Below are 18,995 nucleotides of genomic sequence, written 5' to 3'. Positions count from 1 at the left end.
ACCTCCTGCTGTGATGGAATCAGAGCGCCTCAACACCACTGTGCACTGTGAGTCGGTCTGGTGATACGTGACTCGATTGGTAATGTCTATCTGTACAGATCAGTGCTGTGGGTTATGATGGTTGTAAAGATGACGGGGCTCAAATAATGGGGGATGTAATTATGAGGTCATGATGATGATTATAATATGGTTGTTTCACTGAAGTTTCGTATCCCCCCCCCCCCCAGTCGCTCCTGAGTTCTCCTGTTCTGCCAAGCTAGAGGTGCGAGCGGGGGAGGGGCTAACTTGTGATGTCAGAGGCAATCCCCTCCCATCGGTCATCTGGCTGAGAGACGGACAGGTACTGACCCCGCCCAAACACCTGAGCAGAGAGGATGCTGGGAAATACACCCTCATGGCTTTGAACCGTATCGGAAGAGCCAATCACACAGTGGAGGTGGAGGTCCTACATGGCCGTGCTGCTAGAGGTCTGTCTGTCTGTCTGTCTGTCTGTCTGTCTGTCTGTCTGTCTGTCTGTCTGTCTGTCTGTCTGTCTGTCTGTCTGTCTGTCTGTCTGTCTGTCTGTCTGTCTGTCTGTCTGTCTGTCTGTCTGTCTGTCTGTCTGTCTGTCTGTCTGTCTGTCTGCGTTGGAAACTGATTTTTAAGGTGTTGTTCAACTTCTGTTTCCCTCCACAGGAGCTTCCTGTCAGGCTGCTGGGAGTGCCACGGTGGCTGTGCTGCTCCACCAGCTCATTTATTGGCTATATTGAATGATTATTTTATTGATTGAACGGTTGAGTTATTCATTGACCAATCAGGACACCGATCTCTGTGCTGGAGCTTTGTGATTTGACAGTGATCTGTGAGGTCAGTCTTCAATAGATCTGGAATCAGAGTTAGTAGAAAACCCTTTTTGCCTAAATGTGAAATGAGCTGTTTTGAAATGTGTTATTTTGAAGTAGTGCTATTGAACAGGTCTGTAGTTAAGCAATAAGGCCTGAGGGGGTGTGGTATATGTCCAATATACCACGGCTATGGGCTGTTCTTATGCACGTCACAACGGTATAAATGTTTATTCCAAATCCTAACCTTAAATGTTTATTACTATTAAACTATATAAATGTTTCGGCCTAATCCTAACCTTAAATGTTTATTACTAATAAACTATAGAAATGTTTCGGCCTAATCCTAACCCTAACCCTAATCCTAACCCTAACCCTAACCCTAATCCTAATCCTAACCCTAATCCTAACCCTAACCCTAACCCTAACCCTAATCCTAACCCTAATCCTAACCCTAATCCTAACCCTAATCCTAATCCTAATCCTAACCCAGTCTCTAGCAACAGATCTGCCATAATCCTTATTGCAATGTGTTTGTTGTCTATGTCTTTTGAGACGAATAAAAGTTGACCCATAAACTGTCATTGGTTTAACATATTTGTTATCAGGTTGGCTGCGATGATGATGATGATGATGAGTGTGGGTGGATGTGTTTGTGTGTAGGTGACGTAGCCGCGCCATGTTATGCATTTTCAACCAGATCCACAGGAGAAGAGTCGTCACGAGTTACCACAGGGTTTGTGCTAACTGGGATCCTTGGGATGTCACTAGCCTAAATCCTAATCCTAACCACTACCATTTTAAATGTCGACTTCAATGTGGTAGTGCGGTATGGACGTGCCAGGGATTCCAGATATCGTGGATCATTACCACAACCGTAAAGTCAAAAACCCTGCATATATTTCTACAATTCTCTTCTTAAAATCAGATGTTAAACGAACCCCAACCACACAGAACGCACACTCGGCGGAATGATGGAGACGACAGGGTCAGTCCTGGTATAAGTAGAGCTACTGCAGGACATGTTGTTAATGTTGTGGCTCCAGACACTGATGCCAGACCTGTTCAGAAATCTTGTTCTCACACAAATGTGTCACGCAAAAAAAGGTTCACCTTAATAGTTAATCCGATTGACTTGATAACCTTTCTAATGAAGGCTAGGTCAAAGGTCGTCAACCTGACTGCTTCTGTGGAAAGAAAAACTACCATGTTGAAGGTCATTGTGGAAGCAGCAACAGAGTTTTTAGGAGTAACAGATGTTACTGTCTCCATGATTGATATGTAATACCAATGATGGAATGTCTCAGTATGATGATAATTAGATTTTTTTTTGTTATCCTTCAGTGGAATGCCAGAAGCCTTTTTGCTAACTGGCCAGAAGCCTTTTTGCTAACTGGCCAGAAGCCTTTTTGCTAACTGGTCAGAAGCCTTTTTGCTAACTGGCCAGAAGCCTTTTTGCTAACTGGCCAGAAGCCTTTTTGCTAACTGGCCAGAAACCTTTATGCTAACTGGCCAGAAGCCTTTTTGCTAACTGGCCAGAAGCCTTTTTGCTAACTGGTCAGAAGCCTTTTTGCTAACTGGCCAGAAGCCTTTTTGCTAACTGGCCAGAAGCCTTTTTGCTAACTGGTCAGAAGCCTTTTTGCTAACTGGCCAGAAGCCTTTTTGCTAACTGGCCAGAAGCCTTTTTGCTAACTGGCCAGAAGCCTTTTGGGTGGTCCTGTAGCTCAGTTGGTAGAGCATGGTGCTTGTAACGTCAGGGTAGTGGGTTCGATCCCCGGGACCACCCATACGTAGAATGTATGCACACATGACTGTAAGTCGCTTTGGATAAAAGCGTCTGCTAAATGGCATATATTATTATATATTATTATTATTGCTAATAATATATGCCATTTAGCAGACGCTTTTATCCAAAGCGACTTACAGTCATGTGTGCATACATTCTACGTATGGGTGGTCCCGGGGATCGAACCCACTACCCTGGCGTTACAAGCACCATGCTCTACCAACTGAGCTACAGGACCACCCAAAAGGCTTCTGGCCAGTTAGCAAAAGGCTTCTGGCCAGTTAGCAAAAGGCTTCTGGCCAGTTAGCAAAAAGGCTTCTGACCAGTTAGCAAAAGGCTTCTGGCCAGTTAGACTTCTGGCCAGTTAGCAAAAAGTCTTCTGACCAGTTAGCAAAAAGGCTTCTGGCCAGTTAGCAAAAAGCTTCTGGCCAGTTAGCAATAATAATAATATATAACTGGCCAGAAGCCTTTTTGCTAACTGGCCAGAAGCCTTTTTGCTAACTGGTCAGAAGACTTTTTGCTAACTGGCCAGAAGCCTTTTTGCTAACTGGTCAGAAGCCTTTTTGCTAACTGGCCAGAAGCCTTTTTGCTAACTGGTCAGGAGTTTAAGAAATGTGTAATAGATTTAGAGATTGAAACATGATGTCATGTGTGTTCAAGAAACATGGCTTAGACCACGTCTTGACTGTATTGTTCCTGGTTATTGTCCAATCAGATCTGATATATCATCTGGACATTGTGGTGGGTGTGCTACGTTCCTAAGGGAAGGTCTTGTATATTGTAATATAACTGTCCCATCTGAATTTCAATGATGTGATGGTGGAAATCTACAGTGCAGGTAGTAATATTAAGTTACAACATTTTTTTTTACAACCCATGTCGTCGACTATCTGTAGCGATGTTTGATGAAATATCAGGAGGATTGGGCTCTAGGGAGATATGGTGTGGCGACTAGTAGTTTATGATGAAATATCAGGAGGATTGGGCTCTAGGGAGATATGGTGTGGCGACTAGTAGTTTATGATGAAATATCAGGAGGATTGGGCTCTAGGGAGATTTGTTTATGATAGGGCGACTAGTGGTTTATGATAGGGTGTGGAGACTAGTAGTTTATGATAGGGTGACTAGTAGTTTATGATAGGGTGACTAGTAGTTTATGATAGGGTGTGGCGACTAGTGGTTTATGATAGGGTGACTAGTAGTTTATGATAGGGTGACTAGTAGTTTATGATAGGGTGTGGCGACTAGTAGTTTATGATAGGGTGACTAGTAGTTTATGATAGGGTATGGAGACTAGTAGTGTATGATAGGGTGTGGCGACTAGTAGTTTATGATAGGGTGTGGCGACTAGTAGTTTATGATAGGGTGTGGCGACTAGTAGTTTATGATAGGGTGTGGCGACTAGTAGTTTATGATAGGGTGACTAGTAGTTTATGATAGGGTATGGCGACTAGTAGTTTATGATAGGGTGTGGCGACTAGTAGTTTATGATAGGGTGTGGAGACTAGTAGTTTATGATAGGGTGTGGCGACTAGTAGTGTATAAGTCGCTTTGGATAAAAGCGTCTGCTAAATGGCATATATTATTATATTATATATTATGATAGGGTGTGGCGACTAGTAGTTTATGATAGGGCGACTAGTAGTTTATGATAGGGTGTGGCGACTAGTAGTTTATGATAGGGTGACTAGTAGTGTATGATAGGGTGTGGCGACTAGTAGTTTATGATAGGGCGACTAGTAGTTTATGATAGGGTGACTAGTAGTTTATGATAGGGTGTGGCGACTAGTAGTTTATGATAGGGTGTGGCGACTAGTAGTTTATGATAGGGTGTGGCGACTAGTAGTTTATGATAGGGTGACTAGTAGTTTATGATAGGGCGACTAGTAGTTTATGATAGGGTGTGGCGACTAGTAGTTTATGATAGGGTGACTAGTAGTTTATGATAGGGTGTGGCGACTAGTAGTTTATGATAGGGTGACTAGTAGTTTATGATAGGGTGTGGCGACTAGTAGTTTATGATAGGGTGTGGCGACTAGTAGTTTATGATAGGGTGTGGCGACTAGTAGTTTATGATAGGGTGACTAGTGGTTTATGATAGGGTGTGGAGACTAGTAGTTTATGATAGGGTGTGGCGACTAGTAGTTTATGATAGGGTGTGGCGACTAGTAGTTTATGATAGGGTGTGGCGACTAGTAGTTTATGATAGGGTGTGGCGACTAGTAGTTTATGATAGGGTGTGGCGACTAGTAGTTTATGATAGGGCGACTAGTAGTTTATGATAGGGTGTGGAGACTAGTGGTTTATGATAGGGTGTGGCGACTAGTAGTTTATGATAGGGTGTGGAGACTAGTAGTTTATGATAGGGTGTGGTGACTAGTAGTTTATGATAGGGTGTGGCGACTAGTAGTTTATGATAGGGTGACTAGTAGTTTATGATAGGGTGACTAGTAGTTTATGATAGGGTGTGGTGACTAGTAGTTTATGATAGGGTGACTAGTAGTGTATGATAGGGTGACTAGTAGTTTATGATAGGGTGTGGCGACTAGTAGTTTATGATAGGGTGTGGCGACTAGTAGTTTATGATAGGGTGTGGCGACTAGTAGTTTATGATAGGGTGACTAGTAGTTTATGATAGGGTGACTAGTAGTTTATGATAGGGTGACTAGTAGTTTATGATAGGGTGTGGCGACTAGTAGTTTATGATAGGGTGTGGCGACTAGTAGTTTATGATAGGGTGTGGCGACTAGTAGTTTATGATAGGGTGACTAGTAGTTTATGATAGGGTGACTAGTAGTTTATGATAGGGTGTGGCGACTAGTAGTTTATGATAGGGTGACTAGTAGTTTATGATAGGGTGTGGCGACTAGTAGTTTATGATAGGGTGTGGCGACTAGTAGTTTATGATAGGGTGACTAGTAGTTTATGATAGGGTGTGGCGACTAGTAGTTTATGATAGGGTGTGGAGACTAGTAGTTTATGATAGGGTGTGGAGACTAGTAGTTTATGATAGGGTGTGGAGACTAGTAGTTTATGATAGGGTGTGGCGACTAGTAGTTTATGATAGGGTGACTAGTAGTTTATGATAGGGTGTGGAGACTAGTAGTTTATGATAGGGTGACTAGTAGTTTATGATAGGGTGACTAGTAGTTTATGATAGGGTGTGGCGACTAGTAGTTTATGATAGGGTGTGGCGACTAGTAGTTTATGATAGGGTGTGGCGACTAGTAGTTTATGATAGGGTGTGGCGACTAGTAGTTTATGATAGGGTGTGGCCACTAGTAGTTTATGATAGGGTGTGGCGACTAGTAGTTTATGATAGGGTGTGGCCACTAGTAGTTTATGATAGGGTGTGGCGACTAGTAGTTTATGATAGGGTGTGGCCACTAGTAGTTTATGATAGGGTGTGGCCACTAGTAGTTTATGATAGGGTGACTAGTAGTTTATGATAGGGTGACTAGTAGTTTATGATAGGGTGTGGCGACTAGTAGTTTATGATAGGGTGACTAGTAGTTTATGATAGGGTGACTAGTAGTTTATGATAGGGTGTGGCGACTAGTAGTTTATGATAGGGTGTGGCGACTAGTAGTTTATGATAGGGTGTGGCGACTAGTAGTTTATGATAGGGTGTGGCGACTAGTAGTTTATGATAGGGTGTGGCGACTAGTAGTTTATGATAGGGTGACTAGTAGTTTATGATAGGGTGTGGCGACTAGTAGTTTATGATAGGGTGTGGCGACTAGTAGTTTATGATAGGGTGACTAGTAGTTTATGATAGGGTGACTAGTAGTTTATGATAGGGTGACTAGTAGTTTATGATAGGGTGTGGCGACTAGTAGTTTATGATATGGCGACTAGTAGTTTATGATAGGGTGACTAGTAGTGTATGATAGGGTGTGGCGACTAGTAGTTTATGATAGGGTGTGGCGACTAGTAGTTTATGATAGGGTGACTAGTAGTTTATGATAGGGTGTGGCGACTAGTAGTTTATGATAGGGTGACTAGTAGTGTATGATAGGGTGTGGCGACTAGTAGTTTATGATAGGGCGACTAGTAGTTTATGATATGTCGACTAGTAGTTTATGATAGGGTGTGGCCACTAGTAGTTTATGATAGGGTGTGGCGACTAGTAGTTTATGATAGGGTGTGGCGACTAGTAGTTTATGATAGGGTGACTAGTAGTTTATGATAGGGTGACTAGTAGTTTATGATAGGGTGTGGAGACTAGTAGTTTATGATAGGGTGACTAGTAGTTTATGATAGGGTGACTAGTAGTTTATGATAGGGTGTGGCGACTAGTAGTTTATGATAGGGTGTGGCGACTAGTAGTTTATGATAGGGTGTGGCGACTAGTAGTTTATGATAGGGTGTGGCGACTAGTAGTTTATGATAGGGTGACTAGTAGTTTATGATAGGGTGTGGAGACTAGTAGTTTATGATAGGGTGTGGAGACTAGTAGTTTATGATAGGGTGTGGAGACTAGTAGTTTATGATAGGGTGTGGAGACTAGTAGTTTATGATAGGGTGTGGCGACTAGTGGTTTATGATAGGGTGTGGCGACTAGTAGTTTATGATAGGGTGTGGCGACTAGTAGTTTATGATAGGGTGACTAGTAGTGTATGATAGGGTGTGGCGACTAGTAGTTTATGATAGGGTGACTAGTAGTGTATGATAGGGTGTGGCGACTAGTGGTTTATGATAGGGTGTGGCGACTAGTAGTTTATGATAGGGTGTGGAGACTAGTAGTTTATGATAGGGTGTGGCGACTAGTAGTTTATGATAGGGCGACTAGTAGTTTATGATAGGGTGTGGCCACTAGTAGTTTATGATAGGGTGTGGCGACTAGTAGTTTATGATAGGGTGTGTCATGTTTTGTCTTATATTGTCTTGTCATTTTGCTTTTCCTTCTGTTCGTTTTCCCCCTGCTGGTCTTTTTAGGTTCGTTCCCAATTTCTCTCTCCCTCCCTCTCTCTCTTCTCTCTATCGTTCCGTTCCTGCTCCCAGCTGTTCCTATTCCCCTAATCAATCATTTAGTCTTCCCACACCTGTTCCCTATCTTTTCCCCTGATTAGAGTCCCTATTTCTCCCCTTGTTTTCCGTTCCTGTCCTGTCGGATCCTTGTATATTGTTCACCGTGCTGTGTCTTTGTATCGCCCTGTCGTGTCGTGTTTCCCTCAGATGCTGCGTGGTGAGCAGGTGTCTGAGTCTGCTACGGTCAAGTGCCTTCCCGAGGCAACCTGCAGTTGATTATCGAGTCTCCAGTCAGTTCTCGTGATTACGAGTGAAATTGTTTTTATGCTTTATTTACCGCTCCGATTTGTCTAGGAGTATTGCTATTTCCTTAAACTGGATTAAAGACTCTGTTTTCGCCAAGTCGCTTTTGGGTCCTCATTCACCTGCATAACAGAAGGATCCGACCAAAGAATGGACCCAGCGACTACAGACGCTCGTAACACTGCCGTCGAGTTCAAGGAGCCATGCTCGGCAGACACGAGCAGGAATTGTCTGCTGCTCGTCATGCCATGGAGAACCTGGCCGCTCAGGTTTCCGACCTCTCTGGACAGTTCCAGAGTCTTCGTCTCGTGCCACCTGTTACTTCCTGGTCTGCCGAGCCTCCGGAACCTAGGGTTAATAACCCACCTTGCTACTCCGGGCAGCCCAAGGAGTGCCGCTCCTTTCTCACCCAGTGTGATATTGTGTTCTCTCTCAACCCAACACATACTCTAGAGAGAGAGCTCGGGTTGCTTACGTCATTTCACTCCTTACTGGCCGGGCTCGAGAGTGGGCCACAGCTATCTGGGAGGCAAGGGCTGATTGTTCTAACAATTACCAGAACTTTAAAGAGGAGATGATTCGGGTTTTTGACCGTTCAGTTTTTGGTAGGGAGGCTTCTAGGGCCCTGGCTTCCCTATGCCAAGGTGATCGATCCATAACGGATTACTCTATAGAGTTTCGCACTCTTGCTGCCTCTAGTGACTGGAACGAGCCGGCGCTGCTCGCTCATTTTCTGGAGGGACTCCACGCAGTGGTTAAAGATGAGATTCTCTCCCAGGAGGTTCCTTCCAGTGTGGACTCTTTGATTGCTCTCGCCATCCGCATAGAACGACGGGTAGATCTTCGTCACCAAGCTCGTGGAAGAGAGCTCGCGTCAACGGTGTTTCCCTGCTCCGCATCGCAACCATCTCCCTCCTCTGGCTCAGAGACTGAGCCCATGCAGCTGGGAGGTATTCGCATCTCGACTAAGGAGAGGGAACGGAGGATCACCAACCGCCTGTGCCTCTATTGCGGATTTGATGGACATTTTGTCAATTCATGTCCATTAAAAGCCAGAGCTCATCAGTAAGCGGAGGGCTACTGGTGAGCGCTACTACTCAGGTCTCTTCATCTAGATCCTGTACTACTATGTCGGTCCATCTACGCTGGACCGGTTCGGGTGCTACATGCAGTGCCTTGATAGACTCTGGGGCTGAGGGTTGTTTCATGGACGAAGCATGGGCTCGGAAACATGACATTCCTTTCAGACAGTTAGACAAGCCTACGCCCATGTTCGCCTTAGATGGTAGTCATCTTCTCAGTATCAGATTTGAGACACTACCTTTAACCCTCACAGTATCTGGTAACCACAGTGAGACTATTTCTTTTTTGATTTTTCGTTCACCTTTTACACCTGTTGTTTTGGGTCATCCCTGGCTAGTATGTCATAATCCTTCTATTAATTGGTCTAGTAATTCCTATCCTATCCTGGAATGTTTCTTGTCATGTGAAGTGTTTAATGTCTGCCATCCCTCCCATTTCTTCTGTCCCCACTTCTCAGGAGGAACCTGGCGATTTGACAGGAGTGCCGGAGGAATATCATGATCTGCGCACGGTCTTCAGTCGGTCCCGAGCCAACTCCCTTCCCCCTCACCGGTCGTATGATTGTAGTATTGATCTCCTTCCGGGGAGCACTCCTCCTCGGGGTAGACTATACTCTCTGTCGGCTCCCGAACGTAAGGCTCTCGAGGATTATTTGTCTGTGTCTCTTGACGCCGGTACCATAGTGCCTTCTTCCTCTCCGGCCGGGGCGGGGTTTTTTTTTTGTTAAGAAAAAGGACGGTACTCTGCGCCCCTGCGTGGATTATCGAGGGCTGAATGACATAACGGTTAAGAATCGTTATCCGCTTCCCCTTATGTCATCAGCCTTCGAGATTCTGCAGGAGCCAGGTGCTTTACTAAGTTGGACCTTCGTAACGCTTACCATCTCGTGCGCATCAGAGAGGGGGACGAGTGGAAAACGGCGTTTAACACTCCGTTAGGGCATTTTGAGTACCGGGTTCTGCCGTTTGGTCTCGCCAATGCGCCAGCTGTTTTTCAGGCATTAGTTAATGATGTTCTGAGAGACATGCTGAACATCTTTGTTTTTGTCTACCTTGACGATATCCTGATTTTTTCACCGTCACTCGAGATTCATGTTCAGCACGTTCGACGTGTTCTCCAGTGCCTTTTAGAGAATTGTCTCTACGTGAAGGCAGAGAAGTGCTCTTTTCATGTCTCCTCCGTTACTTTTCTCGGTTTCGTTATTTCCACTGAAGGCATTCAGATGGATTCCGCTAAGGTCCAAGCTGTCAGTGAGTGGCCCGTTCCAAGGTCACGTGTCGAGTTGCAGCGCTTTCTAGGTTTCGCTAATTTCTATCGGCGTTTCATTCGTAATTTCGGTCAAGTTGCTGCCCCTCTCACAGCTCTTACTTCTGTCAAGACGTGTTTTAAGTGGTCCGGTTCCACCCAGGGAGCTTTTGATCTTCTAAAAGAACGTTTTACATCCGCTCCTATCCTCGTTACTCCTGACGTCACTAGACAATTCATTGTCGAGGTTGACGCTTCAGAGGTAGGCGTGGGAGCCATTCTATCCCAGCGCTTCCAGTCTGACGATAAGGTTCATCCTTGCGCTTATTTTTCTCATCGCCTGTCGCCATCTGAACGCAACTATGATGTGGGTAACCGCGAACTGCTCGCCATCCGCTTAGCCCTAGGCGAATGGCGACAGTGGTTGGAGGGGGCGACCGTTCCTTTTGTCGTTTGGACAGACCATAAGAACCTTGAGTACATCCGTTCTGCCAAACGACTTAATGCTCGTCAAGCTCGTTGGGCGTTATTTTTAGCTCGTTTCGAGTTTGTGATTTCTTACCGTCCGGGTAGCAAGAACACCAAGCCTGATGCCTTATCCCGTATTTTTAGTTCTTCTGTGGCTTCTACTGATCCCGAGGGGATTCTTCCTTATGGGCGTGTTGTCGGGTTGACAGTCTGGGGAATTGAAAGACAGGTTAAGCAAGCACTCACGCACACTGCGTCGCCGCGCGCTTGTCCTAGTAACCTTCTTTTCGTTCCTGTTTCCACTCGTCTGGCTGTTCTTCAGTGGGCTCACTCTGCCAAGTTAGCTGGTCATCCCGGTGTTCGAGGCACTCTTGCTTCTATTCGCCAGCGCTTTTGGTGGCCGACTCAGGAGCGTGACACGCGCCGTTTCGTGGCTGCTTGTTCGGACTGCGCGCAGACTAAGTCAGGTAACTCTCCTCCTGCCGGTCGTCTCAGACCGCTCCCCATTCCTTCTCGACCATGGTCTCACATCGCCCTAGACTTCATTACCGGTCTGCCTTTGTCTGCGGGGAAGACTGTGATTCTTACGGTTGTCGATAGGTTCTCTAAGGCGGCACATTTCATTCCTCTCGCTAAACTTCCTTCCGCTAAGGAGACGGCACAAATCATCATCGAGAATGTGTTCAGAATTCATGGCCTCCCGTTAGACGCCGTTTCAGACAGAGGTCCGCAATTCACGTCACAGTTTTGGAGGGAGTTCTGTCGTTTGATTGGTGCGTCCGTCAGTCTCTCTTCCGGGTTTCGTCCCCAGTCTAACGGTCAAGCAGAGAGGGCCAATCAGACGATTGGTCGCATACTACGCAGCCTTTCTTTCAGAAACCCTGCGTCTTGGGCAGAACAGCTCCCCTGGGCAGAATACGCTCACAACTCGCTTCCTTCGTCTGCTACCGGGTTATCTCCGTTTCAGAGTAGTCTGGGTTACCAGCCTCCTCTGTTCTCATCCCAGCTTGCCGAGTCCAGCGTTCCCTCCGCTCAAGCGTTTGTCCAACGTTGTGAGCGCACCTGGAGGAGGGTGAGGTCTGCACTTTGCCGTTACAGGGCACAGACTGTGAGCCGCCAATAAACGTAGGATTAAGAGTCCAAGGTATTGTTGCGGCCAGAGAGTGTGGCTTTCCACTCGCAACCTTCCTCTTACGACAGCTTCTCGTAAGTTGACTCCGCGGTTCATTGGTCCGTTCCGTGTCTCCCAGGTCGTCAATCCTGTCGCCGTGCGACTGCTTCTTCCGCGACATCTTCGTCGCGTCCATCCTGTCTTCCATGTCTCCTGTGTCAAGCCCTTTCTTCGCACCCCGTTCGTCTTCCCTCCCCCTCCCGTCCTTGTCGAGAGCGCACCTATTTACAAGGTACGTAGGATCATGGACATGCGTTCTCGGGGGCGGGGTCACCAATACTTAGTGGATTGGGAGGGTTACGGTCCTGAGGAGAGGAGTTGGGTTCCGTCTCGGGACGTGCTGGACCGTTCACTGATTGATGATTTCCTCCGTTGCCGCCAGGATTCCTCCTCGAGTGCGCCAGGAGGCGCTCGGTGAGTACTGTCATGTTTTGTCTTATATTGTCTTGTCATTTTGCTTTTCCTTCTGTTCGTTTTCCCCCTGCTGGTCTTTTTAGGTTCGTTCCCCTTTTTCTCTCTCCCTCCCTCTCTCTCTTCTCTCTATCGTTCCGTTCCTGCTCCCAGCTGTTCCTATTCCCCTAATCAATCATTTAGTCTTCCCACACCTGTTCCCTATCTTTTCCCCTGATTAGAGTCCCTATTTCTCCCCTTGTTTTCCGTTCCTGTCCTATCGGATCCTTGTATATTGTTCACCGTGCTGTGTCTTTGTATCGCCCTGTCGTGTCGTGTTTCCCTCAGATGCTGCGTGGTGAGCAGGTGTCTGAGTCTGCTACGGTCAAGTGCCTTCCCGAGGCAACCTGCAGTTGATTATCGAGTCTCCAGTCAGTTCTCGTGATTACGAGTGAAATTGTTTTTATGCTTTATTTACCGCTCCGATTTGTCTAGGAGTATTGCTATTTCCTTAAACTGGATTAAAGACTCTGTTTTCGCCAAGTCGCTTTTGGGTCCTCATTCACCTGCATAACAGGGTGTGACGACTAGTAGTTTATGATAGGGTGTGGCGACTAGTATTATTATATTATTATTATGACAGGGTGTGGCGACTAGTAGTTTATGGGAAAGCTCACATACAGGTGCTAATGCTCTTTCATTATTTTTTACTTTTATTTCTTATTTTTTACTTAACTATTTTTTTTACTTAACACAGTTTTTCTTAAAACTGCATACTGCAACTGTATTTTAATAGGCAAGTCAGTTAAGAACAAATTCTTATTTTCAATGACGGCCTAGGAACAGTGGGTTAACTGCCTGTTCAGGGGCAGAACGACAGATTTGTACCTTGTCAGCTCAGTGGTTTGAACTTGCCACCTTCCAATTATTAGTCCAACGCTCTAACCACTAGGCTACCCTGCCGCCCCCGGGGTGTGGAAGGAAATTACATTGTAGACCAGTTAGCCAAAAGAGTTTTGAAATGAGATGTCATTGATATTAATGTTCCACTGGGTAGAGATGAGGCCAAATGTAAGATCAGAGCCATTCTGATAGATGTGTGGCAGAAGAGATGGGACTCTGAGCCCCAAGGGCCGGTGTTTATATGCCCTCTACAGAAAGGTAGTGGACCAAGATGCAAAGGAAGACGTGGTTTTTGCTCAATTGCGCTTTGGACATTGTACATTGAACTCGTCATTACATCTGTTTGGCAAGCATGTGAATGGCTTGTGTCTCGAGTGTATGGCCGATGAAACGATGGATTAGGTGTTGTTATATTGTTGTAAGTGTGTTTTAAGAGAGGGACAGATTGAAGTATAGGGTCATTGAGGTTGGAAGGTATTTTGAGGATGGGAGAGGGTCTGTTAGAAGTTAGTAGGCTCTTTTTTTATTTTCTCAGAAATAATGAGTTAGGTAGGAGGATTTAGAGATTTAGAGATGTAGTAAACCGTGATTGACCACCCACTCCAGCACAGTAGGTGGCGGAATGCACCTTTAACGTTGGTTTGCGGACCGCCATTATATCATAGAAGAAGAAGTGGCCATAGGAAAGCGGAAGTCATTTCGATTCCGGCCTACTCTGGCGATTCTTCACCAAATATTCTGTGCTTGGCATACTTTATACACTCGATCTAAAAATCTAAAAAGTACATCGACAAAACTGACCTCAGAGCAACGACAATTCAATCTCAACGTCAACGAAAGTAACGGTCATCCCGTGGAAACTTTGGATTTGTCCTTTTACCGCTGGTGAGTTAGCATGCTATCGTTAGCTAACTGTAAGCTAAATAGGCCAACTCAAAGAATATGTGCGGTTAATTTATGTGACTTTACTGGACGGGTCTTTATAGAATAGTGGAAGGTTTATTTGTGTCTTATTCAATCAAGGTTAACGTTTTTTAAAATTATTATTATACATGTATGATATAGTAATGTTCTAGAGACGATTTGATGAATTACGTCACGAAATGAGATGCGTTCCCTTAAAATGGTTCCCTCCACAAACAACTTTTTAAATATTAGAATATATGATTACAACATAGCTTCACAGAATACAGTAGATAGTATTATATAAATAACATCTATGGTCCTCTCTTTATAACATCCTAAAATACACTGGAGACATTCAGAAACATAATTAGGATGGATCAATTTAACCTTTTTTTTTTTTTGTAAAAAAGAGTTCTCTCTGATATGAAAGATAAGGTCCTTATGCTTCCAAACCTTACCGCACGTGTTGTGTGTTAATGTTCAGACCAAGCATCGGGGCTATTAACAAAACTCCCTGTACAGAAGATGCCTTCATCCAATTACTCTTATGTGTAATGCAACAGAGTCAGGATCAAGGGCTTGGGTAGGTGCAACTAAGACCCCCGAAATGACAAGGGTTTCAGTAAGAGGACTAACTGGTGTCTCCAAGTGGCCACACACCTCTTCAATGTGTGCTCTGATACTAAGTCATCTCATTGCACTTTGACACAGTGAAAGAGCCATCATCTTTAAGGTGTTTAATTATTTAAAAAAAAAACTCTCCTAGCTTTGCCATTGATGAACTGAAGCAAGCACTTGTAGATTTTTGGGGGGTTTGGAACCCAGCCCTGCATCTCCATCTCCACCCTGCATCTCCATCTCCACCCTGCATCTCCATCTCCACCCTGCATCTCCATCTCCACCCTGCATCTCCATCTCCACCCTGCATCTCCATCTCCACCCTGCATCTCCATCTCCACCCTGCATCTCCATCTCCACCCTGCATCTCCATCTCCACCCTGCATCTCCATCTCCACCCTGCATCTCCATCTCCACCCTGCATCTCCATCTCCACCCTGCATCTCCATCTCCACCCTGCATCTCCATCTCCACCCTGCATCTCCATCTCCACCCTGCATCTCCATCTCCACCCTGCATCTCCATCTCCACCCTGCATCTCCATCTCCACCCTGCATCTCCATCTCCACCCTGCATCTCCATCTCCACCCTGCATCTCCATCTCCACCCTGCATCTCCATCTCCACCCTGCATCTCCATCTCCACCCTGCATCTCCATCTCCACCCTGCATCTCCATCTCCACCCTGCATCTCCAAGATGCTTATATGAATGACATCAGAGCGGAATTTATTCTAATCCTTAACTCAGAACACATAGAGTCCTCTCTTACTCAGACGACACAATGCACAGAAGTCCCAATTAGCAGGAGGGATGGGGGTGAGATCTTGTTGTGTGTGTGTGTGTGGTGCTCACGTTTTAAGAGCATCTATCAGTTGACTCTCATACAGCTCTGAGCTCTGACATCATGTGTAGAATGTTACTGTACAGCCACTGTGTTCCAATGTAGTCCCCTTATCAGTGACCTAATTTGAGCATCTATCAGTTGAATCTCATACAGCTCTGAGCTCTGACATCATGTGTAGAATGTTACTGTACAGCCACTGTGTTCCAATGTAATTCCCTTATCAGTGACCTAATCTGCCATTTTCAACCCGTTTACGGGGTAAAGTGTTGAGAATAATAGCCTCTAAATATAAACGTTATATAAACCTACAATATACATAAAGCATTCATTGATATTACAACAGCATGTCGGTTTCACATCAAAGGTTGAAATGCCATGGAAATATTCAATCGGTAACATGTGATCAGTAAACATCAAAGTATTGGATGTATATATATTTTGACACTATCCTTCTACTACAGGTCATCTAAAGTGTTTGGACTTCCTGCTGTCTTCTACTACAGGTCATCTAAAGTGTATGGACTTCCTGCTGTCTTCTACTACAGGTCATCTAAAGTGTATGGACTTCCTGCTGTCTTCTTCTACTACAGGTCATCTAAAGTGTATGGACTTCCTGCTGTCTTCTTCTACTACAGGTCATCAAAAGTGTATGGACTTCCTGCTCTCTTCTTCTACTACAGGTCATCTAAAGTGTATGGATTTCCTGCTCTCTTCTTCTACTACAGGTCATCTAAAGTGTATGGACTTCCTGCTCTCTTCTTCTACTACAGGTCATCTAAAGTGTATGGACTTCCTGCTCTCTTCTTCTTCTACAGGTCATCTAAAGTGTATGGACTTCCTGCTGTCTTGCCATTGACTGCATTGTTGTTGTTCCCATCAGCAGGACAACATGAGTCTAAAGAGGGACAAGCTGTTGGATGGACTGGAACAGAGTTTATACACTCTAACCAAGGACAACTTATGTTACCTGTGCGTTCGTTGTGGAATAGGCTCTGAGGATCGGTTCAAAGGTAAAGAAAACAGTGAACGCACGCTGCGGCGTCAAATCATGGAGGAAATCTGGGAAAATGAGGATTCAAAGTCTTGGTTACTCCGACTGAAAGAGGACATCAGAGGTATACAGGAGGATGGTAGACATGTAACCGTGAGCTCCAGTGCATCAAGCAGCGTGTCCTCGAGTCCCAGCCAGTCTGATGGTGATGGGGACGCTGCAGACTGCCGTGAAGCTGGGAAGCCTCGACAGTCGGAAGTGACTCAGCGAACACACACTGGAGAGAAGCCTTACTGTTGTAGTCAGTGTGGGAAGACATTCACACAGTCAGGAAGCCTGGCAACTCATCTGAGAACACACACCGGAGAGAAACCGCATAGCTGTGATGTATGTGGGAAGACTTTTAACGTAGCCTTCAATCTGAACCGACACCAGCGAACACACACTGGAGAGAAACCCTACAGCTGTGAGAAGTGTGGGAAGAGCTTTTCTCAGTCAGGCCTACTGGCCAGCCACCGTCGTTCGCACACAGGAGAGAAACCGTATGTCTGTGATCAGTGTGGACAGAGCTTTGTCAATCCGGGATCCCTGGCAAAGCACAAGCGAAAACAACATGCTGGAGAGAAGCCTTACAGCTGCGCGGATTGTGGGAAGAGTTTCTTTGAATCACATACCCTGGCTAACCATCGGAGGACACACACAGGAGAGAAGCCTTACAGCTGTGATCTATGTGGGAAAAGTTTTGCTCTGTCAGGAACCCTGATTAAACATAAGCTGACTCATACAGGAGAGAAACCGTACTGCTGTGACCGGTGTGGGAAGAGCTTCCGTGAATCAGGCAGGTTGAAAGTTCACCAGAGAATGCACACTGGAGAGAAACCTTACGGCTGTGATCAATGTGGGAAGAAATTTGGTCATTCGCAACACCTGAAAGAACACCTGCGAACGCACACAGGAGAGAAGCCATTTAGCTGTGATCAGTGTGAGAGGAAATTCACTCAACCACAACACCTGAAATCCCACATGAGAACACACACTGGAGAGAAGCCGTTTGTCTGTGATCAGTGTGAGAAGAGATTCGCTCATTCGCAACAACTCAAAGCACACCTGCGAATGCACACTGGAGAGAAACCTCATATCTGCGATCAGTGTGAGAAGAAATTCGCTCATTCGCAACACCTGAAAGATCACATGCGAACACACACAGGAGAGAAGCCGTACATCTGTGGAGAATGTGGAAAGAGCTTTGCTAGAACAGGAACATTGAAAGTGCACCAGAAATCACACGCAACAGGTGAAGTGTGTAAAGATCTGCCTCCCCAGGATCAGTTCCAGAACCCTCAAATACATCTGAACAGCACAAAGTTCCAGATCCATCGGCCTCCCCAGGATCAGTTCCAGAACCCTCAAATACATCTGAACAGCACAAAGTTCCAGATCCATCGGCCTCCCCAGGATCAGTTCCAGAACCCTCAAATAAATCTGAACAGCACCAAGTTCCAGATCCATTTCTCTCACCAGGATCAGTTCCAGAACCTTCCATAAACTCAGAAAAGTCCAAAGTTCCGCTGCTGGACTCCTCTAGCACTAGGCATTATGACACCTATCTATTCTATGTGTGTGTGTGTGTGTGTGTGTGTGTGTGTGTGTGTGTGTGTGTGTGTGTGTGTGTGTGTGTGTGTGTGTGTGTGTGTGTGTGTGTGCGGTAAAGAGGTCAATGGAACTCAACCAAAACAATAGAAATGCCATGGACACAGGTGGGAGAAAGATGCCATGGGGGGAAAGATCCCGAATCTCCTCATGGTCCCCTCACTATATGTTGAGGTAAGAATCAGAGTATAATGCTTGTATGGATGTCAACCCCCTAACACATGTTCATGTCATCATCACCAAATCAACTGCTTTATGGTAACAAAAGGACTTTGACAAACACAGATCGTTGATGCTACAAGCTCATAAGAGCAGGATGTTAGCGTTTAGCAGTTACTTCTTCTCAACAGGGAAAGGGACAACTTCAAAAATGTGTCATGCAGAGGAAACAGACAAATATTTCGAAACCACTTTGTGGGCCTTTTACATCACATAAATCACACAACGGATTGGACGAATACATCCACTTGGTTGGATCAGACTTGTTGAATGTGAGCCAACGACGCCGTCACAGCGTCCTGCATTCCAGTGACCTCTTTTCCCACATCTGTGCTTGAATCCAGTTCTACAGATTCTGAATTTGGTTTTAATTGTTTAAATATTAACACCCCCCCCCCCTCCAAATTCACTGTGTACAGAAACATTGGTTCATTAAAATCATTGAGTTACGTTCAGTCTTGGTACCACACCTAATATTATTAATGCATTTTATACTTGTACATTTCCTATGTGAATCACCCCGTTGAGAGAGATAGATATATGTATATGTTTTGGATGTGTCCACTGGGGCAGAAGGAGCTTTGCGCCTCAAAAAGACATTGGAATGTAATGTTCACAGATTTCC

At 45.4% G+C, this 18,995-nt stretch overlaps 2 protein-coding genes across 3 annotated transcripts in view; both read left to right on the top strand.

Annotated features, from left to right (window-relative positions):
• The window catches only part of LOC124023916 (vascular cell adhesion protein 1-like), a 4,794-nt gene extending 3,778 nt beyond the window's left edge, over positions 1–1,016 (top strand). Inside the window, exons 3-5 of one of the 2 annotated variants that reach the window (XM_046338082.1) lie at positions 1–47; positions 228–340; positions 676–1,016. The exon at positions 1–47 is cut by the window's left edge and continues 319 nt beyond it. In XM_046338082.1, the coding sequence (XP_046194038.1) occupies positions 1–47; positions 228–340; positions 676–753 (238 nt within the window). In that variant the 3' untranslated portion in view covers positions 754–1,016. Of the gene's footprint in view, positions 48–227; positions 468–675 lie in introns of both variants that reach the window. The other variant, XM_046338081.1, reaches the window with a different exon arrangement.
• A 12,868-nt stretch (positions 1,017–13,884) lies between these two features.
• Positions 13,885–18,046, top strand: LOC124023917 (zinc finger protein 883-like). Its single transcript, XM_046338083.1, has 2 exons — positions 13,885–14,026; positions 16,394–18,046. Exon 2 carries the CDS (start codon positions 16,400–16,402, stop codon positions 18,044–18,046), a length of 1,647 nt encoding a protein of 548 aa, XP_046194039.1. The 5' UTR covers positions 13,885–14,026; positions 16,394–16,399.
• The last annotated feature ends 949 nt before the right edge of the window (positions 18,047–18,995 follow it).

The sequence above is a fragment of the Oncorhynchus gorbuscha genome, unplaced genomic scaffold (assembly GCF_021184085.1).
Source record: "Oncorhynchus gorbuscha isolate QuinsamMale2020 ecotype Even-year unplaced genomic scaffold, OgorEven_v1.0 Un_scaffold_1718, whole genome shotgun sequence".
Lineage (NCBI taxonomy): Eukaryota > Metazoa > Chordata > Actinopteri > Salmoniformes > Salmonidae > Oncorhynchus > Oncorhynchus gorbuscha.
Note: the sequence above shows the minus strand (reverse complement) of the source record. Positions and strands in the feature narration are given on the sequence as shown.

What these genes read in the sequence shown, in the direction of transcription:
- LOC124023917 (XM_046338083.1), top strand. Translation starts at nt 16,400, where the DNA reads ATGAGTCTAAAGAGGGACAAGCTGTTGGATGGACTGGAACAGAGTTTA.